Source organism: Staurois parvus, unplaced genomic scaffold, assembly GCF_062004578.1.
Source record: "Staurois parvus isolate SC_StPar_1 unplaced genomic scaffold, SC_StPar_1.0 ptg002454l, whole genome shotgun sequence".
NCBI classification, from domain to species: domain Eukaryota; kingdom Metazoa; phylum Chordata; class Amphibia; order Anura; family Ranidae; genus Staurois; species Staurois parvus.
Genome location: NW_028320250.1, coordinates 80,062 through 98,279, shown reverse-complemented (window position 1 = coordinate 98,279; position 18,218 = coordinate 80,062). Strand labels below are relative to the sequence as shown.

The window sequence follows — 18,218 nt, the reverse complement described above, 5'->3', positions numbered from 1 at the left end:
AATAATCTGGTTGCTATGAGCGACGCATAATTAGTTGAAAAAAAAATCCTGTCAAGGGGGCTAGTCTCCGGGAAAATGGCCGCCGGGCTAAGCTGTAGAGGACACTTCCGGTGTGTGACAGATGGGGAGAGCGGGACTCTAGTGACGGGTCATGTGACGGCAGGGAGTGAGGCGAACTGTGCTCATGTGGGGTGATTGCTGGGCGCTGATTGGTCGGAGCTCTGCACATGGTGTCCTTGGAGCGCAGAGGCCGGAGAGATGCTGAAAGTGACCAGCCGGCTGCTGAGCCTGAGAAGCCCGATATGTGTCACCCCGAGCCGGGTGAGGAGACACCGACACCCCTCATAGAGCCTGTACACCCCTATATACCATCTGACACCCCTCATATATACCCCTCACAGCCCAATATACACCCCTCACAGCCCAATATATACCCTGTACACCCCAATATATACCCTGTACACCCCTCACACCCCAATATATACCCTGTACACCCCAATATATACCCTGTACACCCCTCACACCCCAATATATACCCTGTACACCCCTCACACCCCAATATATACCCTGTACACCCCAATATATACCCTGTACACCCCTCACACCCCAATATATACCCTGTACACCCCTCACACCCCAATATATACCCTGTACACCCCTCACACCCCAATATATACCCTGTACACCCCTCACAGCCCAATATATACCCCTCACACCCCAATATATACCCTGTACACCCCAATATATACCCTGTACACCCCAATATATACCCTGTACACCCCTCACACCCCAATATATACCCTGTACACCCCAATATATACCCTGTACACCCCAATATACACCCTGTACACCCCAATATATACCCTGTACACCCCAATATACCATGTACACCCCTCACAGCCCAATATATACCCTGTACACCCCTCACAGCCCAATATATACCCTGTACACCCCAATATACACCCCTCACACCCCAATATATACCCTGTACACCCCAATATACACCCCTCACAGCCCAATATATACCCTGTACACCCCTCACAGCCCAATATATACCCTGTACACCCCAATATATACCCTGTACACCCCAATATATACCCTGTACACCCCAATATATACCCTGTACACCCCTCACAGCCCAATATATAGCTTGTACACCCCTATATACCATCTGACACCCTTCATATATACCCTGTATACCCCTCACACCCCAATATATACCCTGTACACCCCTATATACCATCTGACACCCTTCATATATACCCCTCACACCCCAATGTATACCCCAATATACACCCCTCACACCCCAATATATACCCTGTACACCCCAATATACACCCCTCACACCCCAATATATACCCTGTACACCCCAATATACCATGTACACCCCTATATACCATCTGACACCCTTCATATATACCCTGTATACCCCTCACACCCCAATATATACCCTGTACACCCCTATATACCATCTGACACCCTTCATATATACCCCTCACACCCCAATGTATACCCCAATATACACCCCTCACACCCCAATATATACCCTGTACACCCCAATATACACCCCTCACACCCCAATATATACTCTGTACACCCCTCACACCCCAATATATACTCTGTACACCCCTCACACCCCAATATATACCCTGTACACCCCAATATACCATCTGACACCCCAATATATACCCTGTACACCCCAATATACACCCCTCACACCCCAATATATACTCTGTACACCCCTCACACCCCAATATATACCCTGTACACCCCAATATACCATCTGACACCCCAATATATACCCTGTACACCCCTATATACCATCTGACACCCCAATATACCATGTACACCCCTATATACCATCTGACACCCTTCATATATACCCTGTATACCCCTCACACCCCAATATATACCCTGTATACCTCAATATACACCCCTCACACCCCAATATATACCTTGTACACCCCTCACACCCCAATATATACCCTGTACACCCCAATATACACCCCTCACACCCCAATATATACCCTGTACACCCCAATATACACCCCTCACACCCCAATATATACTCTGTACACCCCTCACACCCCAATATATACCCTGTACACCCCAATATACCATCTGACACCCCAATATATACCCTGTACACCCCTATATACCATCTGACACCCCAATATATACCCTGTACACCCCTATATACCATCTGACACCCCTCATAGAGCCTGTACACCCCAATATATACTCTGTACACCCCCTCACACCCCAATATATACCCTGTACACCCCAATATATACCCTGTACACCCCAATATATACTCTGTACACCCCTCACACCCCAATATATACCCTGTACACCCCAATATATACCCTGTACACCCCAATATGTACCCTGTACACCCCTCACACCCCAATATATACTCTGTACACCCCAATATGTACCCTGTACACCCCTCACACCCCAATATATACCCTGTACACCCCAATATGTACCCTGTACACCCCTCACAGCCCAATATATACCCTGTACACCCCAATATACCATCTGACACCCCAATATATACCCTGTACACCCCTATATACCATCTGACACCCCTCATAGAGCCTGTACACCCCAATATGTACCCTGTACACCCCAATATACCAGCTGACACCCCAATATATACCCTGTATACCCCTCACAGCCCAATATATACCCTGTACACCCCAATATATACCCTGTATACCCCAATATATACCCTGTACACCCCTCACAGCCCAATATATACCCTGTACACCCCTCACACCTCAATATATACCCTGTACACCTCAATATACACCCTGTACACCCCTCATATATACCCTGTATACCCCTCACACCCCAATATATACCCTGTATACCCCAATATATACCCTGTACACCCCAATATATACCCTGTATACCCCAATATATACCCTGTACACCCCTCTCACCCCAATATATACCCTGTACACCCCTCGCAGCCCAGTATATACCCTGTATACCCCAATATATACCCTGTACACCCCTCACACCCCAGTATATACCCTGTACACCCTGTACACCCCTCACACCCTGTACACCTCTCACACCCTGTACACCCCAATATTCCTCCTGACACCCTAACATATACCCTGTACACCCCAATATATACCATCTGACATCCCAATATATACCCTGTACACCTCTATATATCACTTGACACCCAAATATATACCCTGTACCCCCCCTAACAAATACCTGATCTATACCCCTCATATATCCCCAATATAGATCCTGTACAATGCTGACCCCATATATAAACCCTGTACCCCCAATATATATCTAATGTATACCCTGTACCCCCAATATATATCTAATGTATACCCTGTACCCCCAATATATATCTAATGTATACCCTGTACCCCCAATATATATCTAATGTATACCCTGTACCCCCAATATATACCTTATGTATACCCTGTACCCCCAATATACACCTAATGTATACCCTGTACCCCCAATATACACCTAATGTATACCCTGTACCCCCAATATATACCTAATGTATACCCTGTACCCCCAATATATACCTAATGTATACCCTGTACCCCCAATATATACACCTAATGTATACCCTGTACCCCCAATATACACCTAATGTATACCCTGTACCCCCAATATACACCTAATGTATACCCTGTACCCCCAATATATACCTAATGTATACCCTGTACCCCCAATATACACCTAATGTATACCCTGTACCCCCAATATATACATGATATGTACTGCACATACACCCCTCATATATCTCTAATATAGACCCTGTACTTCCCTGACCCCCCCTAATATATACCCCAGTAACATACATACCCCGCACTGACTGACCCCCCTGTACCTGTCTGCCCCGCGCTGACTGACCCCCCTGTACCCGTCTGCCCCGCGCTGACTGACCCCCCTGTACCCGTCTGCCCCGCGCTGACTGACCCCCCTGTACCCGTCTGCCCCGCGCTGACTGACCCCCCTGTACCCGTCTGCCCCGCGCTGACTGACCCCCCTGTACCCGTCTGCCCCGCGCTGACTGACCCCCCTGTACCTGTCTGCCCCGCGCTGACTGACCCCCCTGTACCTGTCTGCCCCGCGCTGACTGACCCCCCTGTACCTGTCTGCCCCGTGCTGACTGACCCCCCTTTACCTGTCTGCCCCGCGCTGACTGACCCCCCTGTACCTGTCTGCCCCGTGCTGACTGACCCCCCTTTACCTGTCTGCCCCGTGCTGACTGACCCCCCCCATACCTGTCTGCCCCGCGCTGACTGACCCCCCCGTACCTGTCTGCCTCGCTCTGACTGACCCCCCCGTACCTGTCTGCCTCGCTCTGACTGACCCCCCCGTACCTGTCTGCCTCGCTCTGACTGACCCCCCGTACCTGTCTGCCTCGCTCTGACTGACCCCCCTGTACCCGTCTGCCCCGCGCTGACTGACCCCCCTGTACCTGTCTGCCCCGCGCTGACTGACCCCCCTGTACCTGTCTGCCCCGCACTGACTGGTCCCTTGTAACGGTTTAGTGATGATGGAGAAGATATCATACCCACCCCTCCCCCGTCCCCCCAGTGAGAGGTGACGGCCCCCCCTGGCTCTGTACCCCCATGTACAGTGTGTACGATCGCCCTCATTGGTCATCTCCCGTCTTGTGTCTTGCAGGGTACGGTGATTGTAGAGCGTTGGTACAATGTCCCCCTGGCTAAGAAGGGGGAGGAGCCATACCTGCACCCGCGACGTCACCGGATCTACCGCATGGTGGAGGACACGAAGCACCGGGAGAAGGAGAAGATGGAGCTGATCCTGACCCGGTCCATACAAAGTGAGTGCTGACGATGCAGCGCTGGGGCTGCGGGGCCACTGTCCGCACACTGACCCCCCGGCATCCCTCTTCCTTGCAGAGCTCGGCAGTCGCGGTGACACGGTGCTGGTGGACAAAGCGCTGGGCCGGAATAAACTTCTGCCGCAGGGATTCGCCGTTTACCCCTCCCCCGAGAACAAGAAGATGTTTGAAAGCGATAAGATGGTGAGTGATCGGGGAGAACGGGGTCACCACAACATATTCCGAGCGAGCGGAGTCACTGCGCCCTGCCTGGGGAGGGCGTGGTCACTGCGCCCTGCCTGGGGAGGGCGTGGTCACTGCGCCCTGCCTGGGGAGGGCGTGGTCACTGCGCCCTGCCTGGGGAGGGCGTGGTCACTGCGCCCTGCCTGGGGAGGGCGTGGTCACTGCGCCCTGCCTGGGGAGGGCGTGGTCACTGCGCCCTGCCTGGGGAGGGCGTGGTCACTGCGCCCTGCCTGGGGAGGGCGTGGTCACTGCGCCCTGCCTGGGGAGGGCGTGGTCACTGCGCCCTGCCTGGGGAGGGCGTGGTCACTGCGCCCTGCCTGGGGAGGGCGTGGTCACTGCGCCCTGCCTGGGGAGGGCGTGGTCACTGCGCCCTGCCTGGGGAGGGCGTGGTCACTGCGCCCTGCCTGGGGAGGGCGTGGTCACTGCGCCCTGCCTGGGGAGGGCGTGGTCACTGCGCCCTGCCTGGGGAGGGCGTGGCCACTGCGCCCTGCCTGGGGAGGGCGTGGCCACTGCGCCCTGCCTGGGGAGGGCGTGGCCACTGCGCCCTGCCTGGGGAGGGCGTGGCCACTGCGCCCTGCCTGGGGAGGGCGTGGCCACTGCGCCCTGCCTGGGGAGGGCGTGGCCACTGCGCCCTGCCTGGGGAGGGCGTGGCCACTGCGCCCTGCCTGGGGAGGGCGTGGCCACTGTGCCCTGCCGGGGGAGGGCGTGGCCACTGCGCCCTGCCTGGGGAGGGCGTGGTCACTGCTCCCTGCCTGGGAGGGCGTGGTCACTGCTCCCTGCCTGGGGAGGGCGTGGTCACCATGCCCTGTCTGGGGAGGCCTGTCCATTTAGGGTGTGGTCACTGTGCCCTGCCTGGGGAGGGTGTGGTCACTGGCCTGGGTGGTGAGGGCGTTGACCCCGTGCCCTGTCCACAGAAGGTGTTGTGCCCTGTCTGCAGAGGGCGTGGTCACTGTACCCTGTCTGAGGGGCCTGTCCAGTGAGGGCGTGGGCACTGGGCCGTGTCCGCAGAGGGCGTGGTCATTTCCTGAAAGAGTGGGGTCAGTGTGCCGCACCCTGAGAGCGCCTTCTCCTGTCTCATCACTCTCATTCTTCCCCATAGACGAAAACGTCAGTGACGGCCATCGAACCCCAGCAGTCCTGGAGCGGTGAGAAGGTCAGTCATTACAAGCACTCTAAGCCATAAAATTACACACCCCCACATCATGACCCCCCCCCCACCCCACCGTCACCATCGTGACCCCCCCCCCCACCGTCACCATCGTGACCCCCCCCCACCGTCACCATCGTGACCCCCACCAGGCACATGGTCCTTCCTCCTCCCCCCATATGCAGAATGGTACAGGGAAGCGCCATTGACGTGACTGCCATTTCCGGCCAATTCCCCCTCTTGCATCCATCCCATATGACGTCACATACTAGTTCCTGGGATGGACGTCAGCGGTGGATTGGCGGGGGGCTGGCTTGGCTGTTTGCATATGGGGGGGAGAACACTTCTGATGGATTCCTCACTGGTATATAAAAATCTCTGGTGGTCTTTTTCATTTTCCCTCCGCAGACTGTAAACCTCCTGAAGCATTCCCGTCTGGAGGTGAGAATGAGAGAGGAATCGGGATGGACGCTGACCAAAGAGATCGTAGCGCGCCAATTCCTGAGAAACGTAAGTCGCCGAGGTCCTCGCCTTCTGCGCTCGGCGTCTGGTTGTGTCCTGCAACGTGGGATCAGACGTCGGGATGTCCTGCCCATCCCAGCAACGGCAGCCAATAGAGGTTGTGTCATGTGATGTCAGAGCCCGCCTCTTTTCCTGGGTGAAGAACGTCCATCCTGGGGGTCCTTGGCCCATCCCTTTCATTTATCGGGTTTTAGTTCTTACAGTCATGGAGGGTAAACATCACTTTTCCTCGGGTGGGGGGTGGGGAGGAGGAGATCAGGCTGGGGGGAGGGGGGTTCAAAAATGAAGATACTGTCCAGGAGCAGATATACTGGAAGCTAGGATATTGAGGCGGGGTCATAAGAAGAGATACTCAAGTGGGAGGCGGCCTGAGAGGATGCTGGGAGGGAAAGGTTGGGGGCTGGTCCGGGACTGGGGATATTGGGAACTGTTTGTCTCTAGCAGCATACGAGACGGGCATGTTAGCATGAGATTAACTATCTTTCTTCCTCCTCCTCCATTCTCTTCTTCCTCCTCATTTTCCTTCCTCCTTCTCCATCTTCTCTCACCTTCCTCTTCATCTTCCTTCTTTTTGTACTTCCTCTTCATCTCTTTTTACTTCATCTTCTCCTTCCTCTTCTCCTGCTTCTTCCTTCTCTTTCCTCTTCTGCTTCTTCTTTCCTCTTCTCCTGCTTCTTCTTTCCTCTTCTCCTGCTTCTTCCTTCCTCTTCTCCTGCTTCTTCCTTCCTCTTCTCCTGCTTCTTCTTTCCTCTTCTCCTGCTTCTTCCTTCCTCTTCTCCTGCTTCTTCCTTCCTCTTCTCCTGCTTCTTCCTTCCTCTTCTCCTGCTTCTTCCTTCTCCTTCCTCTTCTCCTGCTTCTTCCTTCTCTTTCCTCTTCTCCTGCTTCTTCCTTCTCTTTCCTCTTCTCCTGCTTCTTCTTTCCTCTTCTCCTGCTTCTTCCTTCCTCTTCTCCTGCTTCTTCCTTCCTCTTCTCCTGCTTCTTCCTTCCTCTTCTCCTGCTTCTTCTTTCCTCTTCTCCTGCTTCTTCCTTCTCTTTCCTCTTCTCCTGCTTCTTCCTTCTCTTTCCTCTTCTCCTGCTTCTTCTTTCCTCTTCTCCTGCTTCTTCCTTCCTCTTCTCCTGCTTCTTCCTTCCTCTTCTCCTGCTTCTTCCTTCCTCTTCTCCTGCTTCTTCCTTCTCTTTCCTCTTTTCCTGCTTCTTCCCTCTCTTTCCTCTTCTCCTGCTTCTTCCTTCTCTTTCCTCTTCTCCTGCTTCTTCCTTCTCTTTCCTCTTCTCCTGCTTCTTCCTTCTCTTTCCTCTTCTCCTGCTTCTTCTTTCCTCTTCTCCTGCTTCTTCCTTCCTCTTCTCCTGCTTCTTCCTTCCTCTTCTCCTGCTTCTTCCTTCCTCTTCTCCTGCTTCTTCCTTCCTCTTCTCCTGCTTCTTCCTTCCTCTTCTCCTGCTTCTTCCTTCTCTTTCCTCTTTTCCTGCTTCTTCCCTCTCTTTCCTCTTCTCCTGCTTCTTCCTTCTCTTTCCTCTTCTCCTGCTTCTTCCTTCTCTTTCCTCTTCTCCTGCTTCTTCCTTCTCTTTCCTCTTCCCCTGCTTCTTCCTTTTCCTTCTCCTTCTCCTTCCTCTTCTCCTGCTTCTTCCTTCGCCTTCTCCTGCTTCTCCCTTCTCTTTCCTCTTCTCCTGCTTCTTCCTTCTCCTTCTCCTGCTTCTCCCTTCTCCTTCTCCTGCTTCTCCCTTCTCTTTCCTCTTCTCCTGCTTCTCCCTCTACTTCCTTCTCCCTCCTCTTCTTCCTTCTCCATCCTTTTCCTTTCATCTTCTTCCCTCATCTTCCTTCTTTTTCTTCTTCCTCCTTCTTCCTCTTCATCTCTCTTTCCTTCCTCTTCTCTTTCCATTTCTCCTGCTTCTTCCTTCTCCATCTTCCTCTTTCCTTCTTCTTCCTTCTTTTTCCTCTTCTTCTGCTTCTTCCCTTTCCTTCCTCTTCATTTTCTGCTTCCTCTTTATCGTCTTCATTCTTCTCCTTCCACTTCTTCCTTCTCCTCCCTTCCTCCTCCTTTCTTCTTCTTTTCATTCCTTCCTCTTCTGCTTTTCCTTTTTACCCCCACCCCTCCCGTTTTCTTCTCTTTCTTCTCCTTGTCTCCTCTCCATAGATGGATGTGGTGGTCCCCTTGGAGGTTCTGAAGATCCCAGAGGAACCAATTACCACCCTTGGAGAGTATTGGTGCGAAGTCACGGTGAGTTTGACTTTCTTTTTTTTTTTTTCCCCTCATTTTTATTGTTTTTTGTGAATGAAGTGCTGGTTGTGGGCGGAGCTCACATTGCAGAAACATGAGCACAGCGCCCAGGAGACCCGAGAGAGCAGATAGTGACGTCCTGTGTTCCTTTATCATGTCCATGTCAGACGTTTCCTACTAAATTATCTCCGTATCCTGTATATAAAATATTACATGTGATTGTTCCCTATTCATCCCTTGCAGCCAGGAGGTGATGCTCTACAGGTTCAGAGTCACCTGCTATAAATTGACTGCTATGCTGTGAATAGCCTTTTGGTCATTTGCTCTCTGCAGTTCAGGAGGAGGGACTGACCCCCCCCCCCCCCGCTCTACCCCAGCTGATGAGGACCATCTAGTTGGCTTATTCGGAAACACCCCCATGTCAAATGATTACATATCTCTCTCTCTCGATCTCCCACCCTCTCTCGCCCCCCCTCTCTCTCTCTCCTTCCCGCTCTCTCTCTCCCCCTGTCTCTCACCCCTTCTCTCTCTCCCCCCCCTTTCTCCCCCCCTCCTCCCCCTCTCTCACCCCCCCTCTCTCTCTCCTCCCCCCCTCTCACCCCCTCCCTCCCCCCCTCTCCCCCTCTCCCTCTCCCCCTCTCTCCACCCCTCTCTCTCTCCATTCCCCCCTCTCTCCCCCCCTCTCTCTCCTCCCCCCTCCCCCCCTCTCTCCTCCCCCCTCCCCCCCTCTCTCTCCTCCCCCCCTCTCTCTCCTCCCCCCCTCTCTCTCCTCCCCCTCTCTCTCCTCCTCCCCCCTCTCTCTCTCCCCCTCCCCTCTCTCATCCCCCTATCCCCCCCCTCTCTCTCTCCCCCCCTCTCTCCCCCCCTCTCTCTCTCCCCCCCTCTCTCTCTCCCCCCCCTCTCTCTCTCCTCCCCCCTCTCTCCTCCCCCTCTCCTCCTCCCCCCTCTCTCTCCTCCCCCCTCTCTCTCTCCCCCTCCCCTCTCTCATCCCCCTCTCTCCCCCCCTCTCTCTCTCCCCCCCTCTCTCTCTCCCCCCCCTCTCTCTCTCCCCCCCCCTCTCTCTCTCCTCCCCCCTCTCTCCCTCTCTCCTCCCCCCCTCTCTCCCTCTCTCCTCCCCCCTCTCTCTTCCCCCTCTAGTGCGGCTAGAGTGGGAAGACGTCATATCACCTCCTCCCAGAACGAGAGAACCGCCTTGCGCCCGTCATTGCCTTATATGGCGGGTGGGAGGCGGTTAAAGCACTGCAGGCAGAATTGGCGCTGACAGGGAGCATTTCTAGCAGACAGAAGGAGGCAGCAAGGTGAGAGATGAGGAAAACTGCCCAGGAATGACCTCTGTGAATCTGTATTCGGCGTTTCTTGGTACGCCCTCTGCCCCAGGTGTGACCCTCCTCTCGGTTGCAGGTGAACGGAATAGACACGGTCCGGGTCCCGGTGGACGTGGTGATGTTCGATGGACCTCGCAGCAGACGCTACCGGAGTTGGTTGTCCAGACAAGCAGCCGCGGGATGTCCTGCCACCAAGCCGCCAGCAGAGGGCAGAAACACGCCAGAATCCACAGCCAGCTGAACGGACGTTCTACCACCGAGCCGCCAGCAGAGGGCAGCAACACGCCAGAATCCACAGCCAGCTGAACGGCGGCCTCCTGGTCGCGGTGGTAATCGGGCGCATTGTTTGCGTAAGGCGGGTACGCGGCGAATCGTACGGCGATCACGGACTCCGAGGGGGGCAAACCTTCCTCTCCCTCGCTTTGATTTGTAATAAATTTATCTCCATTTTGGAAGTCGCTTGTGTATTTGAGTGCGAAAGGAGGGGGGGGGATGCCTTGGTGTCACGTGACACCCCTATCAATGACACCGCAGCTCCTGATTGGACGCCCAGGTACAGGTTCACCGTGAACAGTTTTGTGCGCTGCGAAGCTGAGCCGGGGGTATTGTTGTCAAGACGTTGAAATGGAGTTGAGGAAGTGTAGAGAGCGGAGCGCAGCGGGTCGCTTTTCACAGCCCAGAATAGCTCAGAGGCAGAAATTGTGCATTTTGTGTCTCTATAGAAGACGGAACCGTTCTGAGCCGCCACCTGCCGCTTCCTGTTCTCTATTGTCTGCCACACAATGTACACAATACCCCCCAACCCCCCCCTCCGGCACAGAAGACTTGTGGGGGGAGGGCGGTGCAACCCCCCCCCCCCCCCAACCACCACCATCATCATCCCAACCAGCAGCATTTAACCCTTAACTATCAGAATAATCTGCAGAATATATCAATATGGATCTGTCAGGAGGGGGAGGGGACGGAGCGATGTTCTGCAGATCTCTAGAGGGGTCAGTGGTGGGATAATCTGCAGAATATATCAATATGGATCTGTCAGGAGGGGGATGGGATGGAGCGATGTTCTGCAGATCTCTAGAGGGGTCAGTGGTGGAATAATCTGCAGAATATATCAATATGGATCTGTCAGGAGGGGGAGGGGACGGAGCGATGTTCTGCAGATCTCTAGAGGGGTCAGTGGTGGAATAATCTGCAGAATATATCAATATGGATCTGTCAGGAGGGGGATGGGAGGGAGCGATGTTCTGCAGATCTCTAGAGGGGTCAGTGGTGGGATAATCTGCAGAATATATCAATATGGATCTGTCAGGCGGGGGATGGGATTGGAGCGATGTTCTGCAGATCTCTAGAGGGGTCAGTGGTGGGATAATCTGCAGAATATATCCGTATGGATCTGTCAGGAGGGGAATGGGAGGGAGCGATGTTCTGCAGATCTCTAGAGGGGTCAGTGGTGGAATAATCTGCAGAATATATCAATATGGATCTGTCAGGAGGGGGAGGGGACGGAGCGATGTTCTGCAGATCTCTAGAGGGGTCAGTGGTGGGATAATCTGCAGAATATATCAATATGGATCTGTCAGGAGGGGGAGGGGACGGAGCGATGTTCTGCAGATCTCTAGAGAGGTCAGTGGTGGAATAATCTGCAGAATATATCAATATGGATCTGTCAGGAGGGGACGGAGCGATGTTCTGCAGATCTCTAGAGAGGTCAGTGGTGGAATAATCTGCAGAATATATCAATATGGATCTGTCAGGAGGGGACGGAGCGATGTTCTGCAGATCTCTAGAGGGGTCAGTGGTGGGATAATCTGCAGAATATATTAATATGGATGTCAGGAGGGGGATGGGACGGAGCGATGTTCTGCAGATCTCTAGAGGGGTCAGTGGTGGGATAATCTGCAGAATATATTAATATGGATGTCAGGAGGGGGATGGGACGGAGCGATGTTCTGCAGATCTCTAGAGGGGTCAGTGGTGGGATAATCTGCAGAATATATCAATATGGATCTGTCAGGAGGGGGAGGGGACGGAGCGATGTTCTGCAGATCTCTAGAGGGGTCAGTGGTGGAATAATCTGCAGAATATATCAATATGGATCTGTCAGGAGGGGGATGGGAGGGAGCGATGTTCTGCAGATCTCTAGAGGGGTCAGTGGTGGAATAATCTGCAGAATATATCAATATGGATCTGTCAGGAGGGGGATGGGAGGGAGCGATGTTCTGCAGATCTCTAGAGGGGTCAGTGGTGGGATAATCTGCAGAATATATCAATATGGATCTGTCAGGAGGGGACGGAGCGATGTTCTGCAGATCTCTAGAGGGGTCAGTGGTGGAATAATCTGCAGAATATATCAATATGGATCTTTCAGGAGGGGGAGGGGATGGAGCGATGTTCTGCAGATCTCTAGAGGGGTCAGTGGTGGAATAATCTGCAGAATATATCAATATGGATCTGTCAGGAGGGGGAGGGGACGGAGCGATGTTCTGCAGATCTCTAGAGGGGTCAGTGGTGGGATAATCTGCAGAATATATCCGTATAGATCTGTCAGAAGGGGGATGGGAGGGAGCGATGTTCTGCAGATCTCTAAAGGGGTCAGTGGTGGGATAATCTGCAGAATATATTAATATGGATGTTAGGAGGGGGATGGGACGGAGCGATGTTCTGCAGATCTCTAGAGAGGTCAGTAGTGGAATAATCTGCAGAATATATCAATATGGATCTGTCAGGAGGGGGATGGGATGGAGCGATGTTCTGCAGATCTCTAGAGGGGTCAGTGGTGGGATAATCTGCAGAATATATCCGTATGGATCTGTCAGGAGGGGGAGGGGACGGAGCGATGTTCTGCAGATCTCTAGAGGGGTCAGTGGTGGGATAATCTGCAGAATATATTAATATGGATGTCAGGAGGGGGATGGGAGGGAGCGATGTTCTGCAGATCTCTAGAGGGGTCAGTGGTGGGATAATCTGCAGAATATATCAGTATGGATCTGTCAGGAGGGGACGGAGCGATGTTCTGCAGATCTCTAGAGGGGTCAGTGGTGGAATAATCTGCAGAATATATCAATATGGATCTGTCAGGAGGGGGATGGGAGGGAGCGATGTTCTGCAGATCTCTAGAGGGGTCAGTGGTGGGATAATCTGCAGAATATATCAGTATGGATCTGTCAGGAGGGGACGGAGCGATGTTCTGCAGATCTCTAGAGGGGTCAGTGGTGGAATAATCTGCAGAATATATCAATATGGATCTGTCAGGAGGGGGATGGGAGGGAGCGATGTTCTGCAGATCTCTAGAGGGGTCAGTGGTGGAATAATCTGCAGAATATATCAATATGGATCTGTCAGGAGGGGGATGGGAGGGAGCGATGTTCTGCAGATCTCTAGAGGGGTCAGTGGTGGGATAATCTGCAGAATATATCCGTATGGATCTGTCAGGAGGGGGATGGGATGGAGCGATGTTCTGCAGATCTCTAGAGGGGTCAGTGATGGAATAATCTGCAGAATATATCAATATGGATCTGTCAGGAGGGGGATGGGACGGAGCGATGTTCTGCAGATCTCTAGAGGGGTCAGTGGTGGAATAATCTGCAGAATATATCAATATGGATCTGTCAGGAGGGGGATGGGACGGAGCGATGTTCTGCAGATCTCTAGAGGGGTCAGTGGTGGGATAATCTGCAGAATATATCAATATGGATCTGTCAGGAGGGGACGGAGCGATGTTCTGCAGATCTCTAGAGGGGTCAGTGGTGGGATAATCTGCAGAATATATCAGTATGGATCTGTCAGGAGGGGGATGGGAGGGAGCGATGTTCTGCAGATCTCTAGAGGGGTCAGTGGTGGGATAATCTGCAGAATATATCAATATGGATCTGTCAGGAGGGGGATGGGACGGAGCGATGTTCTGCAGATCTCTAGAGGGGTCAGTGATGGGATAATCTGCAGAATATATCAATATGGATCTGTCAGGAGGGGCTCCTCCCATTCAGTCTTGCACAGGTGTACCGGCTCCTCCCCTTCAGTCTTGCACAGGTGTGTACCGGCTCCTCCCTCTCAGTCTTGCACAGGTGTACCGGCTCCTCCCTCTCAGTCTTGCACAGGTGTCCCGGCTCCTCCCCTTCAGTCTTGCACAGGTGTACCGGCTCCTCCCTCTCTGTCTTGCACAGGTGTACCGGCTCCTCCCCTTCAGTCTTGCACAGGTGTCCCGGCTCCTCCCCTTCAGTCTTGCACAGGTGTGCCGGCTCCTCCCCTTCAGTCTTGCACAGGTGTCCCGGCTCCTCCCCCTGGACTGAAACGGCTTCCTCTGATGTCACCGCACACTGGGAGCTTCTCACAATGTGCATTAGAAGCTGCAGCCAGTCGGAGAGAGCTGGGAGGCAGACGGTGATCCTGGGTGACACCTGAAGAGAGATGGTGCCGGAAGGAAGAAAGATAAAAGCGTAGCCAGGGGCAGAAATGTGACAAACAGCTTAAATATACCTTCGCAGGCGTTCCTGTAATCGGAAAATTAAACGGACTCTCCATCCAAAAATAATTTCTTCAGTCACAGGATGATGATGTCATATCTCTGACCCTAAAGAGAACCGGTCACCCTGTCCCTTGAGGTAAAGCTCAGAGTTTGACCTGGTTATACACAGGGGCTCCCTCACGGCTCCTCCTGTCGTCGTAGTCACCGTACTTTCAACCATGTGACCTCCTCTTATGATGCAGTGCTTCAGGCACCATGCCCAATCACTGTGCTATGACAGAGGAAGTGACATCACCGCCCTGTGTAAGCTCTAACTTTGGGTATTTGGCGGCGGCCATGATGGATGCCCCATGTAGGCTCTAACTTTGGGTATTTGGCGGCGGCCATGATGGATGCCCCGTGTAAGCTCCAACTTTGGGTATTTGGCGGCGGCCATGATGGACGCCCCGTGTAAGCTCTAACTTTGGGTATTTGGCGGCGGCCATGATGGACGCCCCGTGTAGGCTCTAACTTTGGGTATTTGGCGGCGGCCATGATGGATGCCCCGTGTAAGCTCCAACTTTGGGTATTTGGCGGCGGCCATGATGGACACGGGAGCAGCAGGTGAGTTGAAGTTGTTATGTGGGGTGGGCTTTTTTGTCATTTTCCTCTCAAACCCCTTTAGGACTGCCTAATGCAGGCCATACACGGGTCGAATTCTGAACGATTTTGCGTCTGAAAACGTTCGCTCGGTAATCCGATGGCGTCATCATTGATTTAGAAAAATCGGCCGACCGAGTCGTAAAGTTCACCCCATATAACAGGCGAAACTTCTGTTCCTTCCAGGTCACGGCTCTTCTTTTCGGAAAAACGATTGTACCATTTGACCGTCATGGAGTCGAAGATCGGTCGTTTTTCACGAATTTTCCAACATGCCCGATCACCAAAAAGGGGAGGAACCACGAAAATCGGCCGGTGCCATTGACCCCACTAACCGAGCCAAAATCGGCTGATTATTCTTAGGTCTGATTCGAATTTTGACCCGCGTATGGCCGGCAGAAAAAAAAAAAGGAGGGCTTTAATGCCCACCTACCGTACGTATGCAACTGGGATCAGTGGATGATGGGTGCAATGCGCAGGCTCCCGCAGACTATTCCTCCAGTTGCGGGTCTGTACTGAAGTACAGACCTTTCGGTTACGGGGCTGACCAGGCAGTGTCTGAACAGGAAGCGGCACGTGTGGATCAGTGGAGCGAGGAATGGAAGTGATGTCGGGGGTGGCAACGTGTTTCGAGGCCGATGCCTCTTTTTCAAGACGTTGCCTCATTTTCAGGCCTTGAAACCTGGTCAAAAAGGTGGACTTGGCCTTTATATAATCGGTATTCCCCCCCAATTCTCTACTACTCAGGGGTCAACGTATTCAGTCCAGATCGCGCACCCCAGGTTCCTCCATGACTACTATGTGGCCATAAGTCAAGACGTTGCCTCGTTTTCAGGCCTGAGGATTTGGACCACACTGTGCTTTCCATCTATGAAGTTTGTCTTAGCCCAGGTTGCACCCGTCGCGCCATATTGTCAATTATTTATCATTGACTTCCTGATGGCCGTCACCTTGGCATGTAGGGTCTCCAAACTAGCAGATCTTTCTTGCAAACAACCGTTTTTAGTGGTTCGTAGAGACATCTTAGATATGGGTGTACCATGAAACCTGGTCAACAAGGTGGACTTGGCCTTTATATTGGGAGCCCTTCGTGTAATTGGTATCCCCCCCATGAAACCTGGTCAAAAAGGTGGACTTGGCCTTTATATAATTGGTATCCCCCCCCCCCCCCAAAATCTTTACTACTCAGGGGTCAACGTATTCAGTCCAGATGGCGCACCCCAGGTTCCTCCATGACTACTATTGATTTCAAGTGGCCATAAGTCAAGACGTTGCCTCATTTTCAGGCCTGAGGATTTGGACCACACTGTGCTTTCCATCTATGAAGTTTGTCTTAGCCCAAGTTGCTACCTGGTCAAAAAGGTGGACTTGGCCTTTATATAATCGGTATTCCCCCCCAATTCTCTACTACTCAGGGGTCAACGTATTCAGTCCAGATCGCGCACCCCAGGTTCCTCCATGACTACTATGTGGCCATAAGTCAAGACATTGCCTTGTTTTCAGGCCTGAGGATTTGGACCACACTGTGCTTTCCATCTATGAAGTTGTCTTAGCCCAGGTTGCACCCGTCGCGCCATATTGCCAATTTTTTATCATTGACCTCCTGATGGACATCACTTTGGCATGTAGGGTCTCCAAACTAGCAGCTCTTTCTTGTAATCAACCGTTTTTAGTGGTTCGTAGAGACACCTTAGATATGGTTGTACCATGAACCCTGGTCAACAAGGTGGAATAGGCCATTATATGGGGAGCCCTTTGTGTAACTGGTATCCCCCCATGAAACCTGGTCAACAAGGTGGACTTGGCCTTTATATAATCGGTATTCCCCCCCAAATCTCTACTACTCGGGTCAACGTATTCAGTCCAGATGGCGCACCCCAGGTTCCTCCATGGCTACTATTGATTTCAAGTGGCCATAAGTCAAGACGTTGCCTCATTTTTAAGCCATTGCCTCTTTTTCAGGCCTGAGGATTTGGACCACACTGTGCTTTCCATCTATGAAGTTTGTCTTATCCCAGGTTGCACCCGTCGCGCCATATTGACAATTTTTTTATCATTGACTTCCTGATGACCATCACTTTGGCATGTAGGGTCTCCAAACTAGCAGTTTTTTCTTGTAATCAACCGTTTTTAGTGGTTCGTAGAGACATCTTCGATATAGGTGTACCATGAAACCTGGTCAACAAGGTGGACTTGGCCTTTATATTGGGAGCCCTTTGTATAATTGGTATCCCCCCCCATGAAACCTGGTCAAAAAGGTGGACTTGGCCTTTATATAATTGGTATCCCCCCCCCAAAAATCTTTACTATTCAGGGGTCAACGTATTCAGTCCAGATGGTGCACCCCAGGTTCCTCCATGACTACTATTGATTTCAAGTGGCCATAAGTCTAGACGTTGCTTCGTTTTCAGGCCTGAGGATTTGGACCACACTGTGCTTTCATTCTATGAAGTTTTTCTTAGCTCAGGTTGCACCCGTCGCGCCATATTGACAATTTTTTTATCATTGACTTCCTGATGGCCGTCACCTTGGCATGTAGGGTCTCCAAACTAGCAGATCTTTCTTGTAAGCAACCGTTTTTAGTGGTTCATAGAGACATCTTAGATATAGGTGTACCATGAAACCTGGTCAACAAGGTGGACTTGGCCTCTATATTGGTATCCCCCCCCATGAAACCTGGTCAAAAAGGTGGACTTGGCCTTTATATTGGGAGCCCTTTGTGTAATTGGTATCCCCCCATGAAACCTGGTCAAAAAGGTGGACTTGGCCTTTATATAATCGGTATTCCCCACCAAATCTCTATCATTCAGGGGTCAACGTATTCAGT

General features: G+C 52.3%; 1 protein-coding gene across 1 annotated transcript; it reads left to right on the top strand.

Annotated features, from left to right (window-relative positions):
- The first annotated feature begins 163 nt into the window (after positions 1 to 163).
- MRPL9 (mitochondrial ribosomal protein L9) lies at positions 164 to 10,742 on the top strand. Its single transcript, XM_089665984.1, has 7 exons — positions 164 to 321; positions 4,678 to 4,837; positions 4,917 to 5,041; positions 6,180 to 6,233; positions 6,636 to 6,737; positions 8,879 to 8,962; positions 10,364 to 10,742. Exons 1-7 carry the CDS (start codon positions 259 to 261, stop codon positions 10,526 to 10,528), a joined length of 753 nt encoding a protein of 250 aa, XP_089522110.1. The 5' UTR covers positions 164 to 258; the 3' UTR covers positions 10,529 to 10,742.
- The last annotated feature ends 7,476 nt before the right edge of the window (positions 10,743 to 18,218 follow it).